This window comes from Mesoplodon bidens (genome assembly GCF_964165515.1).
Source record: "Mesoplodon bidens genome assembly, chromosome: 2".
In the NCBI taxonomy this organism is placed as follows: domain Eukaryota; kingdom Metazoa; phylum Chordata; class Mammalia; order Artiodactyla; family Ziphiidae; genus Mesoplodon; species Mesoplodon bidens.
The window spans coordinates 129,029,264-129,047,803 of NC_138177.1; the positions used below are offsets into that span (position 1 = coordinate 129,029,264).

Sequence of the window (18,540 nt, forward strand, 5' to 3'; positions counted from 1 at the left end):
AGTCACTACGTTACACATTATATCCTCAGACCTTATTCATCTTATAGTTGAAAATTTGTACCCTTTTACCAGCCTCTCCTTATTTCCCCCACATCCAGCCCCTGGCAACCACTTTTCTACTCTCTGTTTCTATGAGTCTGACTTTTTCTTTTCTAGATTCCACATATAGGTGATACCATGTAGTATTTGTCTCCCTCAAGATCCATCCACGTTGTTGCAAATAGCAGGATTTCCTTCTTTCTCTGTATTTACTCTTTTATCTATACTTCTCCATATTGTTTGAAGTTTTAAAAAGTAATATGCTTACATCAATTTCACAATCAGAATAAAACAATGAGCTATTTTCAAATACAGTTTAATGGCATGGGGGACATTATTATACGTTAAAGTAAGAGAATGCATACTAATATACTGTATGAACATATAAACTACACACACATACACACACACACAGTCACCTACACAAGAAAAATCTTAGAAATAAAATACACCAAAACAATGGTTGTCTATGGTTATTTGATTATAGATTATTTCATTTTTATAGCTTTCTGTTTTTCTAAATTTTATATAATGAGCATAATTAGGGATAGTGTGGCAAAAAATATTATAAATAGAAGATGTGGTACATATATACAATGGAGTATTACTCAGCCATTAAAAAGAATGAAATAATGCCATTTGCAGCAACATGGATGGACTTGGAGATTATTATGCTCAGTGAAGTAAGTCAGACAGAAAGACAAATATCATTTGATATCACTTATATGCAGAATCTAAAAAAATGATACAAATGAACTTATTTACAAAACAGAAACAGATTCATAGGCTTAGATAACGAACTTATGGTTACGGGGAGGGGAAGTGGGCGAGGGATAGATTGGGAGTTTGGGATTGACATGTACACACTGTTATGTTTAAAATAGATAACCAACAAGGACCTACTGTATAGTACAGGGAACTCTACTCAATACTCTGTAATAACCTATGGGAAAAGAATTTGAAAAAGAATAGATACATGTACATGTATTGATATAAGTGAATCACTTTGCTATACACATGAAACTAACACAACATTGTTAATCAACTATACTCCAATATAACACAAAAATTGAAAAAGAAAGAAACTGAGAGTTATACTAGGTTCTTAAATAACTCTGAAGTTTCTACATTTGTCCTTTATTTCTTGAATGGTTTCTGTTCTTACAGTTAAAAAGTAGATGCCGGTAATTTTGAATTTTATGATACTTGATATTTATGAATGGAGAGGCATAAAGAATGCTGTCAGTCCTAGTCTGACTGCCTGAAAGCCTGCTCTTTGAGCCACCAGTTTCCTGGAGAATGGGCTGTGAGCAGAGTCAAAAAAGGCAAAATCTAGGAAAGGAGTAATCAACATTAAGTAACTCATTCTTCCCCTTCCTGGACTCACCTGTTACAATGATGACTGCAACTCCAGAAAGTCACCAAAACATCTTTGAAAAATTAACCTCACCCTTGCCCCTTTGTGATACTTCTCCAGAAAAAACTTTCGTGTTTCTCAAAGTCATAGTTCAATGAGCCTCTAAATCAAATCTTGAAGCAATGTTGCAGTTACTCTGAATATAAGACTGAGCAACACAATTGTAAGTCGCACACACTGTCTGTGTGAATATGTGCCAGCAGGAAAAGAAGCCCCAAGGCCATATTTACTAATGGTGACTAAGTACTAATCCTGGTGACTCAGTACAGCAGAGCCAGCAGAAAAGGAACACGTCCATGAAAATTCCTGTCTGCTGAAATTCTACACTCTAGCAGAGATTATTGCCACATACATGTTGCAAAATAGTTGAAGATACAAAAGGGTTAAAATCTTAAGGGCAATGACTTATCTTAATGCCTTATCTTGATGACCCAAAATTAATCTTTGATTTAATAAATAAAGCAATGAATGTAAAATTCTTAGCACATATTAAGTATTCATTAATGTTAATTATTATTTTAAGAAATGATTACATTTGTATAGTACTTTATAGTTTACAAAGGCCTTTCACAAGTAATTGACTAAAGTCTATTAGGAGTATGTTTGATATTGATGAAATATATACATTCCACATACATAAAAGGGCTTAGAAGTGGGAGATTCTCCAGAGTCTTGACATCACCTCTTTGAATCCCGTTTTCATTCACTGTGTCAGCTCTCCTCTCTCTAGGGGGTAATCAAAGGTCCTTTTCTCTGTCTGGGGCAGTCAGAGTCAGGAGTACAATGTATGGGCTGTCTCCATCTGTGGACAGCTCTTCTTAGAAGACACATAATAAAAAACTATTGTACAAACTAGTATGTGTAAAATAAGTTACAGGGATATATTGTACAACACAAGGAATATAGCTAATATTTTATAATAACTTTAAATGGAGTATAACCTTTAGAAATTGTGAATCACTATATTTCTCACCTGTAACATATAATATTGTACATCAACCATACTTCAGTTAAAAAAAAGCTATGCATGATGAAGGCTCACAACTATGCAAAGGTAAAATAGATCCTTCTGGTGATTCTCAGCTTCTCCATTCTTTTCTCAGGAAGTTTGAAGTTACTTGTCAAATTTGCTGAAATACCTTGATTTACAAATTCCTTAATAAAAGAAATGATAACAGATTTTCTTCCAACATTTCCCATCAGCATGAACACAGCGTCCCGAGGAATGTATCACCAGGCCGATCATTAGCCTCAGCGAGGCAGCTTTAATGATTGGCTCTGGTGGAGGCTGGTGGTAGGAAGTGAGTGTACAGCAGGAGGACGCATCCTGCTTCCACGTGATTCTCCTGACCCATAAGCAGCCAGAAAAGATGGCCCATTGTCCCTGCTGACAAAGAGTGGGGGGCCATGTAGCAGCTCACAGCAGATTGAGTTGCCAGATGCTTTATGTGGAAGAAGACTAGAATGCAGCAACACGACCTTCTTCAAAGCAGGAAATAACTAAACAAAGCAGTCCAGGGATATGGGAAGTTGGACAACAGTGGTAGCAGCTAATCATTATTGAGCACTTTGCATGCACTGACCTCGTACTTGACTATTTAATCTTTACTACAACCACTACAACCCTATGAAATAGGTTACTATTTCCTAGTAATACCATAACTATTCCAATTTCCAGAGAAGAAAACCAAGACTTAGGTTAAGTAGCCTCCCTAAAGTCACATCATGCTTAGACTATAATTTAGACCCCGAAGGCTAATTCCAAAGCCAATGCATGCACATACACACACACACACTTTCTCCTTCTCTCTAAATATATATATATTCCATATATTTTTCTCTATCTCTATGGATATATGTGTGAGTGCATGCATGTGTGTACACTGAGAGTAAACTAATATAAATTAAATGGGGACTCTTTTTCTATTTCTAATATCTAGGATAATATCCAATATGCCTTTAGATTAACATTTATACATTATGTAAGATTTTTATTAGAACTCTAACTCAGCAAAACATTTTATCTTTCTTTAAAGTGGACTCTGTGTAGACTTAAAAGTCATGCCTGTCTCTTCTTCTGGAAGCTCTCCCTAACTTCTAGGACAGGTTGTCTTTCTGCTGGGTGCCTCCCAAAACACCCTATCTCCTGAATTATAACAATCTCTGCACGTTATTGTAACAACTTGTTTAATGTCTTTTCTATGCTCCATGAAGGTAGAAACATGCCTTTCTTTTTCCCGACTGTAACCCCAGTACCTTTCATAGTGCTGAGCACATAGTAGAGACTCAGTAATTACTTGCTGACTGAATGAATACAGCCACAACAATATTTGTCCTTATAGTAATATTATCAAGGCCGTATTCTACAAATTTGTTCATTGTTTTCCCTATCAGATACCTACCAATTGTAGAATTGGTAAACATGGTAAACCTTAGCATTTTAATCAATTTTGTGCACATACATATAAACATATGTAGACAGTCCTAATTCCTGCTAGAGAATATTAACTGCGAGCATGTCTAGACACATTGCTGCTACCATGAGGAGGAGTTTAGAAACTCTGCAATATCATAACAAGCACCTAACTGCTCTTTTGAACATGACTTATATAGGTTTACCGTGGGGATAGGCAGGGAACTTTAACATTTATTGCAAGAGCTCCTACTTCATGGAAAAAGAAAAATGAAGTGCCCTATTAAAAGAAACAATTTTCTTTCTATTTATAAGCCAAGAAATACAAAATTCATTATTCAATTATTTGTAAGGTTTATACAAGTCATTACGCTTTTGTTTGATGTACTCAACAAATATTAAAGATTCCTTCAGTCTCAAATGATGTTCAGTTTTGAGTGTCCACGTCTGTGGGTCAGGAGGAAGAGATAGAAGCTTACAAGACAGAGGAGAAGGACATACGCCCAAGAGAGGACGAAAGGCATGGACAGGCAGCGGTCAGGGAAAAGAGGCAGGATGTCACCTCTACACTAACTTGTATTTGCAATAATGGCCTTCTAGAAGTTGGTATCCTCCTTCTAGGCTTGGTGTTTGCAATTTTCCTATCTATTACTTAGGTGAACTGTCATACTCAGAGTGTAGCTGGGTGAGCCGGTTAGGCACTCTCCCCCGAACACGAACGACCGAGAGACAACAGATGAGCAAAAGATCTAGGCACTTAATATATACCACAAAAACCTGTCCATTAAATATCCTGCATTCAAAATTAACCATTAATACTTGTGTGGCTATTTAAAGAAAAGATACAATGGAGCAAGTTCCAGGCTACAATGCATTCCTTTTCCCATATGGCTCCTGATACAGGCTTGCCCCAAGGCTAAACCCTTACCTCCCTGGATTCAGCCCTCACCTCTAAGCAAATAACTCCCATGTTTCCACAGTCTGTTTACTCCTGGACTCATATTATATAGATGGTGTTCAGGACTTCAAAGCTGAGACGTCTCCAAAGAAACTCATTCGTTCTGACCAAATCTAGTGCTCTTGGAGTCTCCTTTCTCCTGGTTTACAACAGTACCCTTCTCCCTGTGTCTCAGAATGGAAGTGTTCACTTATTTTCCACAACCTACTAGATGTCAGATGTTTCTACCCCAGTGGCGTTTTTCAAAGCTCTCCGTGAAAACGGTACCGTCGGTTCTTTCCTACTTCTCCCAAACTGCTTCAGTAAATCCCCAAATTTCTCTGTGCCTCTAATCCTAAAAGTCAAAGATGATCCTACCACTTTCTTTCTCCAAAATTTCTCAGAGTTCCACCTTGCATAAAGATTGTAATCAAATTCCTTCTCTCAGTATTGAAAGCCTTTTGGAATATGATCTCTACTTACTTTTCAAGAGCATTTCTTAAAACATTCCTGGCCTCTCCCAGTGTTTACTGAATATAATGTGGATATCATTCCTGGATATGACACGGATATCACTCACCCTAACGCCTTTGCTCAAGTCATTCTTCAAACTGGAGCAATCCTAGGTGTCTGAAGTCCTCCTTGTCCCTTACTGTCAGTCAATGAGAAGTACAGGTGACTTGTGGGACTTGTGACTGGCGGGTAAAGTGGGGGGCAGCCTTGTGGGACTGAGCTGTGGGGTGTGCCTAACTCCAGGAAGTTATGTCAGAATTGTTCAGTGTGAAGGGAAACACCCCACATGTTTGTTGTCAGGATTGAGTAGAATAAAGAGAGAGGCTTCTCTTTTACTTTCTTGTCTATCTCCAGCATGACAGTCATACACAAAACATGTGAGCCAAGGCACCTGCCTCAAAGAACAGGAACAAGTGAAATATCAGCATGTTGGTCAATCCCAGGATTTTCAGAACCAGGTCACTAATTTCTTGTGAAGAGGTCGAGTGAATTCTGAAACCCTCAGCAGATCTGCCTGGTAGAACATTTTGCAGGTTCAGCTCCACTTGAGTCTTCTTCACAGGTTTAGGCTATTTTAAAAACTGCGACCTTCAGTTATGAATAGAAAGGACTTTACATTTTATATTGACAATGTACTTTACATATAAAAATTCAGAAGAGCTAGGGAGTGCGATTTTAATATTTTTAATGAAGACAGTCTTGTATCATTGCTTTTTATGTTTCTATATTGTTTCCCCAACTTAGTTGCACTTAACACTGTGATTTGCAGTGTTGGGTACTCAATAAGTTTACTGCATTATTGATTGAAAAGGGCCTACAGTGGGGTAGGGGCAATTAGTGGACACTTCCCACTTGAAGAATATTGTGAATTTAGCAAAACAGCTGCTTCCCAGAAAATTGGTTATGCCTTTCAATTTTTCTTTCTTTAGTGACTCTCAGATGAATGAATTATTATCCTTCTGGTCATATGTGAAAAATTTGACCTGTTTGCTTCTTACAGAATGCTATTATTATTGTCAGGGTGAAGAAAGTTGAGTGGTCCATGACTATGATTATGTCTTACCAATTTTTAAGCAAGGATATTTAATAACCTACTGAAGGAAGTTAGAAGTTAAAAATATCCAAGTGTTACTTTTTTCACATAGACTACATAATTCCAAAGAGGAAAATGTAGATCCCACTGTATAGAGACATCCTTTTCCTCTGTGGGGTCTAACCTGGATAAAGAAGAAAACTTGAATGTAGGCTTGGCTAGTGGACTGAACGAGAGTGGGGTGGACATGAGACTAGAGGTTTCAACAAGGTCAAAGATAAGGTGTAGTCAGGGGACCAGGAAGTTGGAAGGTTAGGAGAGTTGGAAAAACCTGCCAGCATCACCTATCTTAAGGGGCTGTTGCGAAGGCTGAATGAGATCATGGATGCGGAGCAGAGCATCAGCCTCGGTCTCCAGCTAGGAGCCTGGTTTCAATCCCTTCTCTGCCTCTTCTTGGCTGAGTGATCCTGAAAAAGTGACTTATGTTAGCTGAATCTGAATTGCCCCAACAGTGAGTTGTGCAGATGAAATGAGAAAGTAGATGAAATGAGATAGTAGATGAAATGTACTTTTTGCATAGTAAGAACTCAGGTGTTAGTTGTTATTATTCATTACTTTTATTACCTCAGGCCCTCTTATTTATTTATTTTCACCCTCAATATGTTCCATTCTCCTTCCCTATTTTATATTTTTTCTGTAGAACTTACACTGTAAATTTTATTTGTTTATCTTTTAATTTTTGATTCTCCACATTAAAATGTAAGCTCCATGGTGACAGGGAATTTATCCCGTTTTGTTCCCTACAGGGGAGTGCCTAGGACAGTGCTGGCACAGTGCTGGCACACAGTAGTACTCAATAAATATTTGTTGAATGAAAGAATCATTGTATAGGAAGGGGGACACATGGTTAGTTCTGAAATAGCCAAAATGACACTTGTCAGTAGGGACCATTTCCAAGATGTGGCCAGAGGTGTGGGTTAATCAGTGGAGGGAAAGTTTATTGGAACTGAAGAAGTCAAGAGGCTCTGGAGCGAGGGTGTTGGGTGGATCATCCACATCGAATCTATGACACAAAATGAAGCTAGGGAGTGAGGTGGAGAAGAGGGTGAAAAGGGGCTGCCAGCATCCCTAAGCCTGTAGATGAACGCAGAGGAATGCTCTGTAGTCAGTGGTGGATGGCCGTAAGTAAAAGGTAGAATGAGCAGATGGCTGCTTTACATTAAGGGGAGTGGGAGTTGGAGGTAGCAATGGGGAGTTGGGAGAACTCGTAGTCCCATGACATAGGGCCCACAGAAGACTGAGGAACTTTCTGTGGAGAGAGCTAGAGGAGAAGAGATGGCCCCTGGAGAGAGCTGGGATACAGTTAAGGAAACAGGTGGGCGAGTGTGGCAGAGAGCCTGGGAATGCAGAGAAGGGTGTTGCTAAGGACATAGCATTCCCAAAGGTTGGTGGGAGTGAGACTAGTAAACGGGAGCACGGAGCTGTCTCGAGAGGAGAGTGCAAGTGGCTGTATGCACAGAGGAGAGGTGACACTCAAGAATGTATGGTTGTAGGTCATCTTTTTCTCCATTACCAGATACAAGATGATTTTGTAGTTAAATAAGTTAAACAAAGAGAGGGACAGCACATTTCTGGAAACATCCTGATGTTCAAATGCTCTACAGAATTATTCAAATATCTAACAGTCACATCTTCTACTTGTTATGGAAATATCTTTCCCTTCCTTCCATCTCAGAAGAATACTTGATAGTTTCAGTTGGATATACTCCTGGATGAATGAATTTAAACAGTTACCACCTTTCGTAACCTTCACCAATTTTTTCAGCTCAACTTAAATAGGTTAAAATTTCAGTGAATTTTTTAAAAATGAAATTGTTTATAAAAGTAAACCACTAACACAAGCTTTGGAGCTCTTCTGAGTTAGAACTATCATCTAATGCTTTTCTATCTCTCTTGTTAAGTTAAATTTGGAGGTGTGAAGCATCTCAAGTTATCTCCAAATAAGTTCATAAGGCAATGTTCATTAGTGAGTTGGTTGATTGGTCAGTGACTCAAACACTCACTGGGTAACCACAATGCCTAGAGCACTGTAAGAACAAAGCAATGGATAAGACAGGCTAAGGTTTTGAACATGATAGAAACACTATTTAGATGCCAACAAATAATAATTTCAAAGCTATTTAGAACAAGTGAATATTTTGAGCTGGGAATCTTTCTTCCTCTTCTGCATTCCCTGAATAAATAATTGAAGATAATGATAATTAACATTAATAATAAAAAATGTGGGTAAAGCCAGAGTGCCCTAGAAGAATATACTGAAAGTGCTACTCAATAAAACATGTTGAATGACAGTCTTTTGGGAGTTTAAAATTTGGGTAGGGGCACTATTCTCAAGGCATTTTAACATGTCACTGTTTCTATGCCATTTTATCATCACAGCAGAAAATTTAAAAATCATTCCAGGTTGCACTAGCTAAAACTACCTGAGACTAATGTACTTAAATGATGAAAACAAAGTATTTTCATCTGCATGAGCGTTTCTTGATGAGAAGACTAGGGACACATTTATGAAACAGCTGCTCCTATAGTCCCTTAAGAAGCCCTGTCTATACTTTCCAGCCTTGAGCAAAGTCCAAGATGAAGCTAACCCAGAACTATAGGTTCCAATTAATTTCTATTCAACCGCTTTCTTGTATGACCTCTCTTGGCTCAAATTGAGATGCTTAAGGAATTAGGATCTTACTAATTAAAATGGCAATGTTACCAACTTTAGATACCCCAAAATCTACTAACAAATATTTTCTTTTCCTAAAATGAAAAAAGGGGTTCACATTGTTATTCCATATGTTTATTAATACTTATATTTGATTGATGATGTGGATTTTAAAAACAAACAAACCAACAACCAAAAGTTCTCTTTAGATTGGTATCTTCAGAAAAAGTTTACCTCTCTCTGTTTAAAGAAATCCAAACCCAAACACAAGCAAACCAACCAACAGATACTCTAAAGCCAAAACAAACCACACCAACAAAAAATTATGAAATATATTTTTTGGAGCCCCAGATGTTACTTGAAGGTTGCCGGTAGCATATGGCTTAATTTCCTGGTTAAAGCAGGGTAAACTACAACTTCTACCATGGCCAGACTGAACCAGAGAAAGGGCCTTTATGTATGCAGGTATTGGCTATAAGTCAGGATCACCAACCTATTCAACCGTAGCTTCTGCTCTGAGATGTGCTGATCAGTAAAAATACACCTGGGCACTTTTTAATTCCATCTGATTTGAAGAGAAAGTTTAGCATGTCATAAGTTTGTGGATTTTGCATCTTGGTTATCACAAAATTAATGGCCCGAGGCAACGAAGGTTTTCGACATCATGTGGAAAATATGCATCTTCCCTTAAAGACTGCCTATCCACCTGTTCTCTGCCTGACCCAGGACAGACATCAAGTATTGGGAAGCTTTAAATCATACAATATTTCCTGCTGCTACCCAAGCTACTCCAAGCTAAGGACTTCCATCTCTGGGACCATCTTGCAAGGAAAAGTCACTGTTAAGAGAAAAAGGCCACACCACAAAAACTACTTCAAAATCTGTATCAGTCATTCTGATTTTTTACAATTGTGCTAAAACACACACTTAAGAAAGTTCTTTTTGTTGTCATGAAATATAAAACGTTCAATATTTAGGTTCAACTCTAGAGTAGAATATTTTTTGGCCAACTTTTTATCCCAAGATAAACTTAGCTATTTAAAATCGTAGAAAGCAGAGTTTTAAGTGCTATGTGTAAGATAGTCCATTAATTAAGTTGAACTACTTAATTTTTCCTATACAATAGTTTAAACAGGCCATTTTATCAAATTCCTGGCCCGTTAAAATGATTTAGAATTTAAATATAAAACAGAAGAATGCTAATCCTTAATACAGAATATAACAAATTATCCAACATTGAGGTTAGACATCTGACATTATATTTACATATATTTTCTTTCATCTTCTAAAATGGCAAGTCCAGTGGTAGCTGTCCATTTTACTAGTCATTCCAGTTTCAATTTCCATTTCAGAAGATGTAAATAGAACTTACTAAAATACCTTTTTTCTTTTCCTCACTTTTCTGATCTCCCATGCAGCATTGCTTGTCATAAGAATATTTACACATTTACATTTTACAATAATGGATGTTGTATCTGAAATATTAATTATCCAAAGCAAAGTTAAATTCCAATTCCAGCCAAAAATGTCCTTATATTTGTTGTATTGCATTTGCAAAAGAGTTAGGAAAGAGCCCTGGTTGACAGAGTTAAGTTCCTTGCCCAAAAAAGGTGTTTGTTGTTTTTCAATTTAACACAGTTAATTAAGTAACCAATATTAACTGCAAATTAGCTTTAATTTTTTAATATGAAAAAATTGAAGATCCCATACAAACCAAATTCATGGAATATTTTCTTTAGTATTTAATACTTTCGAAGTAGCCATAGCATTTTTATATAGAAAGTGAGACCAGGTCTTTTGAAGAGAACTGGGATTTAAAAATGTGAATGGGGAAAAGGCATGAGGGGAGGATAAATCAGAATCTGGTATGCTATGTACTACTTACCTTCAAAAGTCAAATAAAACTTTCCTCTGTCAAACCAAACGAGGGAAGGCTGTTCATTCTCTGCATGGCCAGGAGTTGAAGCGGGATGGGAAAGGTTAAGGAGAGGGAGAGAGAAGGACACAGTATGAGTTACAGAGCAGGTCATTAATCTCACTAGGGGGGAGGGCAGAGGCACTGCATGCCATTAGCGTGCAGGAAAAAGGGAAGGCTGGCAATCTGTTACTATTATTATTTTGTTTTCAGTTCGGGAAACAGAAAGCAAAAGCAAAGCTATGGAGGCCTAAAGGGATGGGCACGTGTTGCTGGTAGCTTGGTACTCGGTGCTGGTGAGCATGGAGCAGAAGTCTTCCTGGCCATGCAGGGGCGTCAGCATATTTTAACTGCACTAGTTTGGCCAAACTGTCATTCAGCAATTGCTGTATTTATTTCATCTTCAATGTCATCCCCTTCTAGGTTTTCAAAAAGATAAACTCAGAGTTATAGGTTATATAAAACTTAGCTGAGGTTTTCAATGACAACAGCATTGCATATCAATTGAAAGTTCATGGAAGATGTCATATTTCTTCCATCCCCTCCCCTGGAATCACCTTAGGCATACAGACACAAAACACCCTTTACCTACGTACCAAAGAAAAAACAAGATTACTCACGGTGCTCTACTATAATTTTAATTTAAAAAGCCATCACTGGACATGTAATTCTGAGCAGTTAAATTATTCCTCCCTTTGTAAATTCACAAAGCAATAGCATCTCACCTTTTTTGAACCTTTTCACTGAGAAACTGTCATGCAACCTGCTGCTTTATAAAATGTTGTCTCAAAAAACATTTCCGTGGCATGAGTTCCACGATGAATGGTAAATAGACGGTGCATCTGATCGGCACTGGACACTCATGAGGTGAGGAGCATATCCATGAATTGAGCATTCAGATGGCATAAGGGCTTGGATTTTTAAAGTCTAGGTATCTAGAGATCACTCGGCTAGCACCATACCTGCAGGCGTTTCACAGCGCCTTTCAAACGAGGGCAGTTTGTCATAAAAAACATCATCTTCTGACACTACGAACCAAAGAAATATAAAAGAATGGAAAACAAAAACACAAATACAAATCTCAAATGAAATCAAGCAACACACTTCACTGATCGAAACACAGGAATGATTTTAATGGAAAAGGAAACAAAACCTAAGACGCTGAGATTATGGAAAGGGTATAAAAAAGTGATGTGCTTATTTCATGATGAGCCTATGAGAAGAAATGGAAATCTAAAAAATGCCAGATTTTAGCATCTGTGAATTCACTGAAGTCAGCTCCATGGAAGAAATCACACCCCCACCTTTTCAGGGAGTTGTTAAAAGCACTATCATTAATAATTGACTCGTGCAGGTGTATTTCACTCAGACACAATTCTCAAGTGGCTGGACATATATCCATCAACAGAACCTGTGGACAGAGCGCTGACAGCTCAATGGGATCACCCAGCATGCACCTTCCTCCCCATGGGGAAAGAGGAAGCTTTTAATGAGACCATAAAAATGCAACAGTATGAATCTGAGGCCCTGAATGAAGTATCCCATTTTAACTTCATCAATATCCAAATTCAATTTGCCTTGCACCTGTACTTGGTAGTTATGGATTGTTAATTTTGAACAGCGTTATTGTAATTCCATCTTTGGCTATGGTATCAGGCATGGCCAAATGTCTTTGTAAACTGGTCACGACAGTTGCTCTGAATCCCAACCATTCTGGATCTCTGTACACGGTCTCCCTCCTCACCAACAAACAAATGTAGACAATTGAAGTTTTATTCTATGTGATTTAGATCAATCAATGCCACATGTCTGAAGGGTATTATTATAACCTTAATAGAAAATTGAATAAATTCTGTACAAAGACTGGTAAGGGAGAATCTTCCCTAGAACTTAGAGAAGTAAGATAAGGAAATGGATGAGGGTAGTAAAATTATTTCAAAAACTCTGCTTCTTTGAAAATATTCTACTAGCTTGCCTCCTTAGACTTAGTGAATACTTAGTGAATAAGGCAGGGAAACTATTTCTTTGTCAATTCTTAAGGCTCTAGGATAGCACCTGTCAATCAGCTTTTAATATACATGTAGTTTCCTTGGTGGCTAGAATAAGCGAATGCAACTCCTATAATATCTGTTGGAGAGGAACAAGAACTGGCCCTAAGAAGGATACCCCATAATATCTCCAGAAAATAGGACACAAAACAGTTACATTGGCAGTAACTGAATGTAACAGTGCCTTTTCATACCTATTAGTGGGGAATGGTGGAGAATATTCCTTTCTTTTGAAGAACTAATTTTCTGTTTACAGTCTCCTTAAAATGAGGAGCCTCCAATACTGTCATTTGTTCTTTGAGCTGAAGTTACAAAAGAATGGTTCATAAGGGTTGAACAGCTTGGCTATCATTTTTTATTGTGGTTGTGGACATTGAGCGCTTAGAAGAAAACATATTAAATAAATCAGAGAACTTAAAAAATGGGTGGTTGCATAGCTCTGTGCTTAATTTAAATAAGGGCAACACTCAAATCAAGTACAGAAGAAAAATTTCCTTAAGAACTAACCATGGAGGGCTTCCCTGGTGGCGCAGTGGTTGAGAGTCTGCCTGCCGATGCAGGGGACACGGGTTCGTGCCCCGGTCTGGGAAGATCCCACATGCCGCGGAGCGGCTGGGCCCGTGGGCCATGGCCGCTGAGCCTGCGTGTCCGGAGCCTGTGCTCCACGGTGGGAGAGGCCACAAGAGTGAGAGGCCCGCGTACTGAAAAAAAAAAAAAAAAAAAAAAAAAGAACTAACCATGGAAATTGCCTCAGATGGATCTGAGATGGGGAAGTCAGTACTGGAGACAGGCTTTTCCAAAAAAAAAAAAAAAAAAAAAAGGGCAGAAGGAAAAAGTACTGAAGTGTGAGAATTTTAAATTGGGATCAAGAATATCCACCTCCAGAGGTCTTTCTTTTTGTCCAGAATAATTGATGTTAATACAGATATATTTTTTAAAAAGCTTATCTAAGTCAGAATTGCCACCCAGCTTAGAGAGACAAAGACTTGGAGGAAATATTTTAAGTTTTAAATGCGATGGCTAATATTCCTGTACTGAATACAAATCACTTTTGCTCAAAGATCTACACCAAAGGAAGCATCAAAGTCCATCTGATGCTTCCTTTGGTGCCCGTAAATGATTACCTTTCATTCATTACAGATTCCTGGGATGTTAAAGATGTAATTTAAAAATGCATAATTAACAGTGAAGGAATATAATTCATAGTGAATTTAACAATGAAGAAAAACTGTCTTCGTGGTGGTCTTTTTGCATTGGGGTACCAAAGGAAGGTTTTGCAAACATCAAAAAAAATGACTATCACCTATAGAAATAAGAAACAAATAATAAATTGGTTATATACAATTAGAGATAACTCCATTTATCTCTAAATGTCTAGGAATTTGTTTCTTACAATAGAATAACTTTAAACACTTTCTTTATTCACATAATATTAATAGGATTCTTCCCCCCAAATCAAATAGTGAAGGTCCTGTGAGCTTTGTTCAGTACAAAAGGAGTTTATTGTATGTCATTGATTCTACTATGTGTACTTTTTTTTTTTTTTTTTTTTTTTTTTTTTGCGGTACGTGGGCCTCTCACTGCTGTGGCCTCTCCTGTTGTGGAGCACAGGCTCCGGACGCGCAGGCTCAGCGGCCATGGCTCACGGGCCCAGCCGCTCCGCGGCATGTGGGATCTTCCCAGACCGGGGCACGAACCCGTGTCCCCTGCATCGGCAGGCGGACTCTCAACCACTGCACCACCAGGGAAGCCCTATGTGTACTTTTTAACCTCTCTGGAATTGGGATGGGTCTTAAAATCAATAGGATAAGAAAGTATTGCACCTTACCTCAACTGGCAGCTTTCTCCGCCCTTTCTCAGTCATATAGAAAATAATAGTGCATCTTCTAATTGAAGGTAACTTAAATTCAGTGACATATAGTTGCAAAGGGACTCTTCATTATTGGCATGTTGACAATGCACAGAAAGTCCTGTTTTCAGTTGTGGCATCAGATTTACTACTTTATAATCACAGGTCTCATGAAAAAGATTTTACGCCCAAAGTCTGGCAGGAGCGAATTCTTACTTGAATTGTTGTGTAGGAAGATCAGACATGCTCTTAAACATTTAATCCTTGAATTATATTAAACTTTGCAATAAGCAAGAACAAATAATAAGTATCCAGTTTCTGCCACACATGTCCCAATTTTGGCACAAGTGTCACAGGAAATGTCAGAAAAGTATCTTGGTGGAGGGAGGGAACTATTGAGCCGTCGATGTCAGGAATTTGCTGCTGAAATTCTATCTCCCCCAAGCCATCTGATTACATTAAGTTGATGTTCCAAGGCAGTCATGAACAGTCAGCACCTTATTGCTGAACAGCCAAAGCACATCCTCTCCAAAAAGAGATAAACAACGCTACAGAAGGTGCTGCTGGGCGGTTGTTGACAATGTATTTACTTCAGAGAGAAACGGCTGTCAGGTGACCCACAGCAGCAGGAAATAAAGAACAAGAGAGTGAGGAAGATGAAGACCAAACAAAAATAACAGACCCAAACAGATAAAATCAGAATGCTCCTCAGCAATGAAGCAATGTGACCAGCCTCTCAGGTGGCTTTTTTCTCTTTTTAGCCCCTCTGTGGTTCATCTTAAAAGAATGCATACTAGCTGTGTTAAGAATCAGAGTCACTGGGCTTCCCTGGTGGCTCAGTGCTTGAGAGTCCGCCTGCCGATGCAGGGGACACAGGTTCGTGCCCCTGTCCGGGAGGATCCCACATGCCGTGGAGTGGTTGGGCTCGTGAGCCGTGGCCGCTGGGCCTGCGTGTCCGGAGCCTGTGCTCCGCAACGAGAGAGGCCACAACAGTGAGAGGCCCGCGTACCGAAAAAAAAAAAAAAAGAATCAGAGTCACTGGCCAGGATTTGAGATTTCTGCAGCAGGGAGCATGAGAACACATGGTACAAAACGTGGCCACAGGTCAAATGCTGTGTGTGTGCAATTTTCTCTATGAATCTCAGTGAGTTGAAGGAATAGGTTAGATGGTCATCTGAGGTTACTTGAGGTCTGCTTTCTGAGTGACAGTTTATTATCCTTACTTTCCTCTCTGAACCACCAGGAAAATCACAGAGAGTGAGTGGAACAAATGACCTCGAGGAAAAAACAACAGAAAAACAACAGAGCAGGAGTGGGGGAAATGGCTGTAGCAATCAAGAGTATTAAAGAGAGTTCAAAAATAAGGTTGGAAGTTACAGAAAAGACAAAACAAAACGGCAACAACAACAAAACCCAGAGAGAAACTAGCTAATAGGCATCTAAAATTAGGGAGCCCTGAATTGCCCCAGCTGATGATGCAGATAAAGAATAAACATGGTTATATAAATGATGTTAAATATCTGTCTGTTAACGAATCATATGAAATTGGATAGCTGGCTATATTTTCACCAAATTTGAAGAATTCTTTGGGGCTGATCTGATTAAAAATGTAGAGCACGTGATATGGTCGAAATTCTCTTTGGGGGCCTAAGAGTCACACTTTAACTTATTTCCCTGGGAAAAGAGGGATTTCTTCTCCAGAAGAGCTTCAGGCTTTGATCAAATTACTCCTCACATGGGCAACTCTGTAGTGTGCTCTTTTTTGGCAAGTAGCAGCAGGAATTTATTTAGCTTTGGTTAATGATTCTCCCAAGCAATGCAGCATGAGCCAGCTGGTTTATAATATGGGAGACTTGGAGGGCATTCAGACAATAAAGGAAAACAATGGGAAAAAATGGAATGGGAAAGCCCAGGTCAGAGATACCATGCAAACATAAGAGAGGCAGCAGGAGCTATGGAAGGTGGGTAAAGAGGTGTAGACAGAGACCGGCCTTGGGAAGAAGGAAGACGGTCCAGGCAAAAAGAGGCATTTAAACCTGGGAAAACCATCCAGCTGAGCAGCCATTCTCAACTCTTCACTTTCATCACACCATAAGGAAAGAGGCACAAAGGCATTTACTGAAAATGCCAGCAATGACTTATTTCTTGGGGAAAATTGACCGCACATCACTGAAAAGCACTACAAAAAATGTCGAAAAGTTTTCTCACGTCCCACAGTGCCCATGTTTATACCATCTGTCAACATAAGGAGAACCAAAGTGATGAAGAAATGAAAGCTCCAAGAAAATAAAAGTTCTAAATTTTGTGATTTCTGATGGGTTACATGGTTGGAATTTTAAAAAAAACATTCCCCCCTCAATGGAGACTATTTTCATGATAAGAAATAATATCTAAATTATAGGATCTTATTTAATGATTTCTTCTTTACTTTTATGAATAGCTCTGCATGGAAATAGCATAAGAGAATTCCTGCAAAACACAGGTGTTCACATTCTTTTATTTGCTTATTTGCTTACTTAAAGCACTTTGCCTTCTTTGTTGAGAAGGTGCTTTTAAAAGAAGAGTCAGATGATAGTAGCAAAACACACAGCAAAACAACTTTGATCAGAAACATAGGGCATTAGGGTTTTCAGACCATAAATAATAGCCAGTCAAAACCACAAACAGATTAGAAGAGAGGAGATAATTTTTACCAACTGTCGGGGTGGTGGCTGCACTCAAGGAATTGGTGGACGATATTGAAGAAGTGCTCTCAGCCCGGGCTAGGGGGGCTATCGGAGGAGGGCTGGAAGAATGGATGGGAGGGCTGAAAGGTCGGGGCTGCAGGGAGAAGAAAAGAAATGGAAAGTTAGATTCACAGGTCTGTCCTCCATATTTTTAGTGTCTTCCGGCCCCAGATATGACAACTCAGGTTCTTAAAAGAGAATGGGTGGCACCATTTTTACACTGAAATTGATTATATCTGTACAGGAGCTTGTGGATGGAGCTAGAGGAACCATCAACCGTAATGCGCTGCACTCAACAGGAACATCACATTTAGAGAAGCTGAGGTCTGGGATGTGGTCAGTGATGTTTCAGGAGGATGGCCTCTTATGCCCCCAGGAACTAAGCAAGTAACATAATGTGAGAGCTTATACCCACTGAAAGATATTTTAATACAGAATACTGTACTGTGCTAGCTAAACTAGATATCAGGGACATCAGCAGTCTGTGACTCCTGTGTGCAGATACCAAAGAAATTTACCTCTGCCAGAAGTCTCTTAATTGTTCACACAGAATGTTTCCCACCCCTCAGCCTTAAAACATGATGCAAGAAACGTCAGAAAAAACTCATTGGGTCATACCATCCTCCTTTATATTCACATAGTGTGCCTACCACCAGTAACTTCTCTGTAGTCTAGGGACAGAAATCAGGACTTGCCCTCCCTTGGAATCTTCCAAATCAGATAAATATGGTGAAAGGAAACACTTCCCATTCTAAAGGATTTAGCACAATTGAGCATTATTATCTTAATTTTCATCAAACCCACTGTAGAAGAACTAAGGGCCCCAGGATCCTATTCCTATTATTTTTGACTTTGGCTTGAAAGATGGTAGAGATTTGAGGGCAACTGAAATGTACACTCTGATTGCAGTGACTGTCTTTCAGATGTCACCTGTCAG

The 18,540-nt window shown here is 38.8% G+C and overlaps 1 protein-coding gene across 1 annotated transcript in view; it reads right to left on the reverse strand.

The window, feature by feature from the left end:
* Positions 1–18,540, reverse strand: part of SGIP1 (SH3GL interacting endocytic adaptor 1) — a 207,282-nt gene that overhangs the window by 33,849 nt on the left and 154,893 nt on the right. Inside the window, exons 16-18 of the mRNA XM_081225341.1 lie at positions 17,571–17,697; positions 11,943–12,008; positions 10,951–11,010 (exon numbers count right to left, since the gene is read on the reverse strand). Coding sequence (XP_081081467.1) covers positions 10,951–11,010; positions 11,943–12,008; positions 17,571–17,697 — 253 coding nt within the window. The remainder of the gene's footprint in view (positions 1–10,950; positions 11,011–11,942; positions 12,009–17,570; positions 17,698–18,540) is intronic.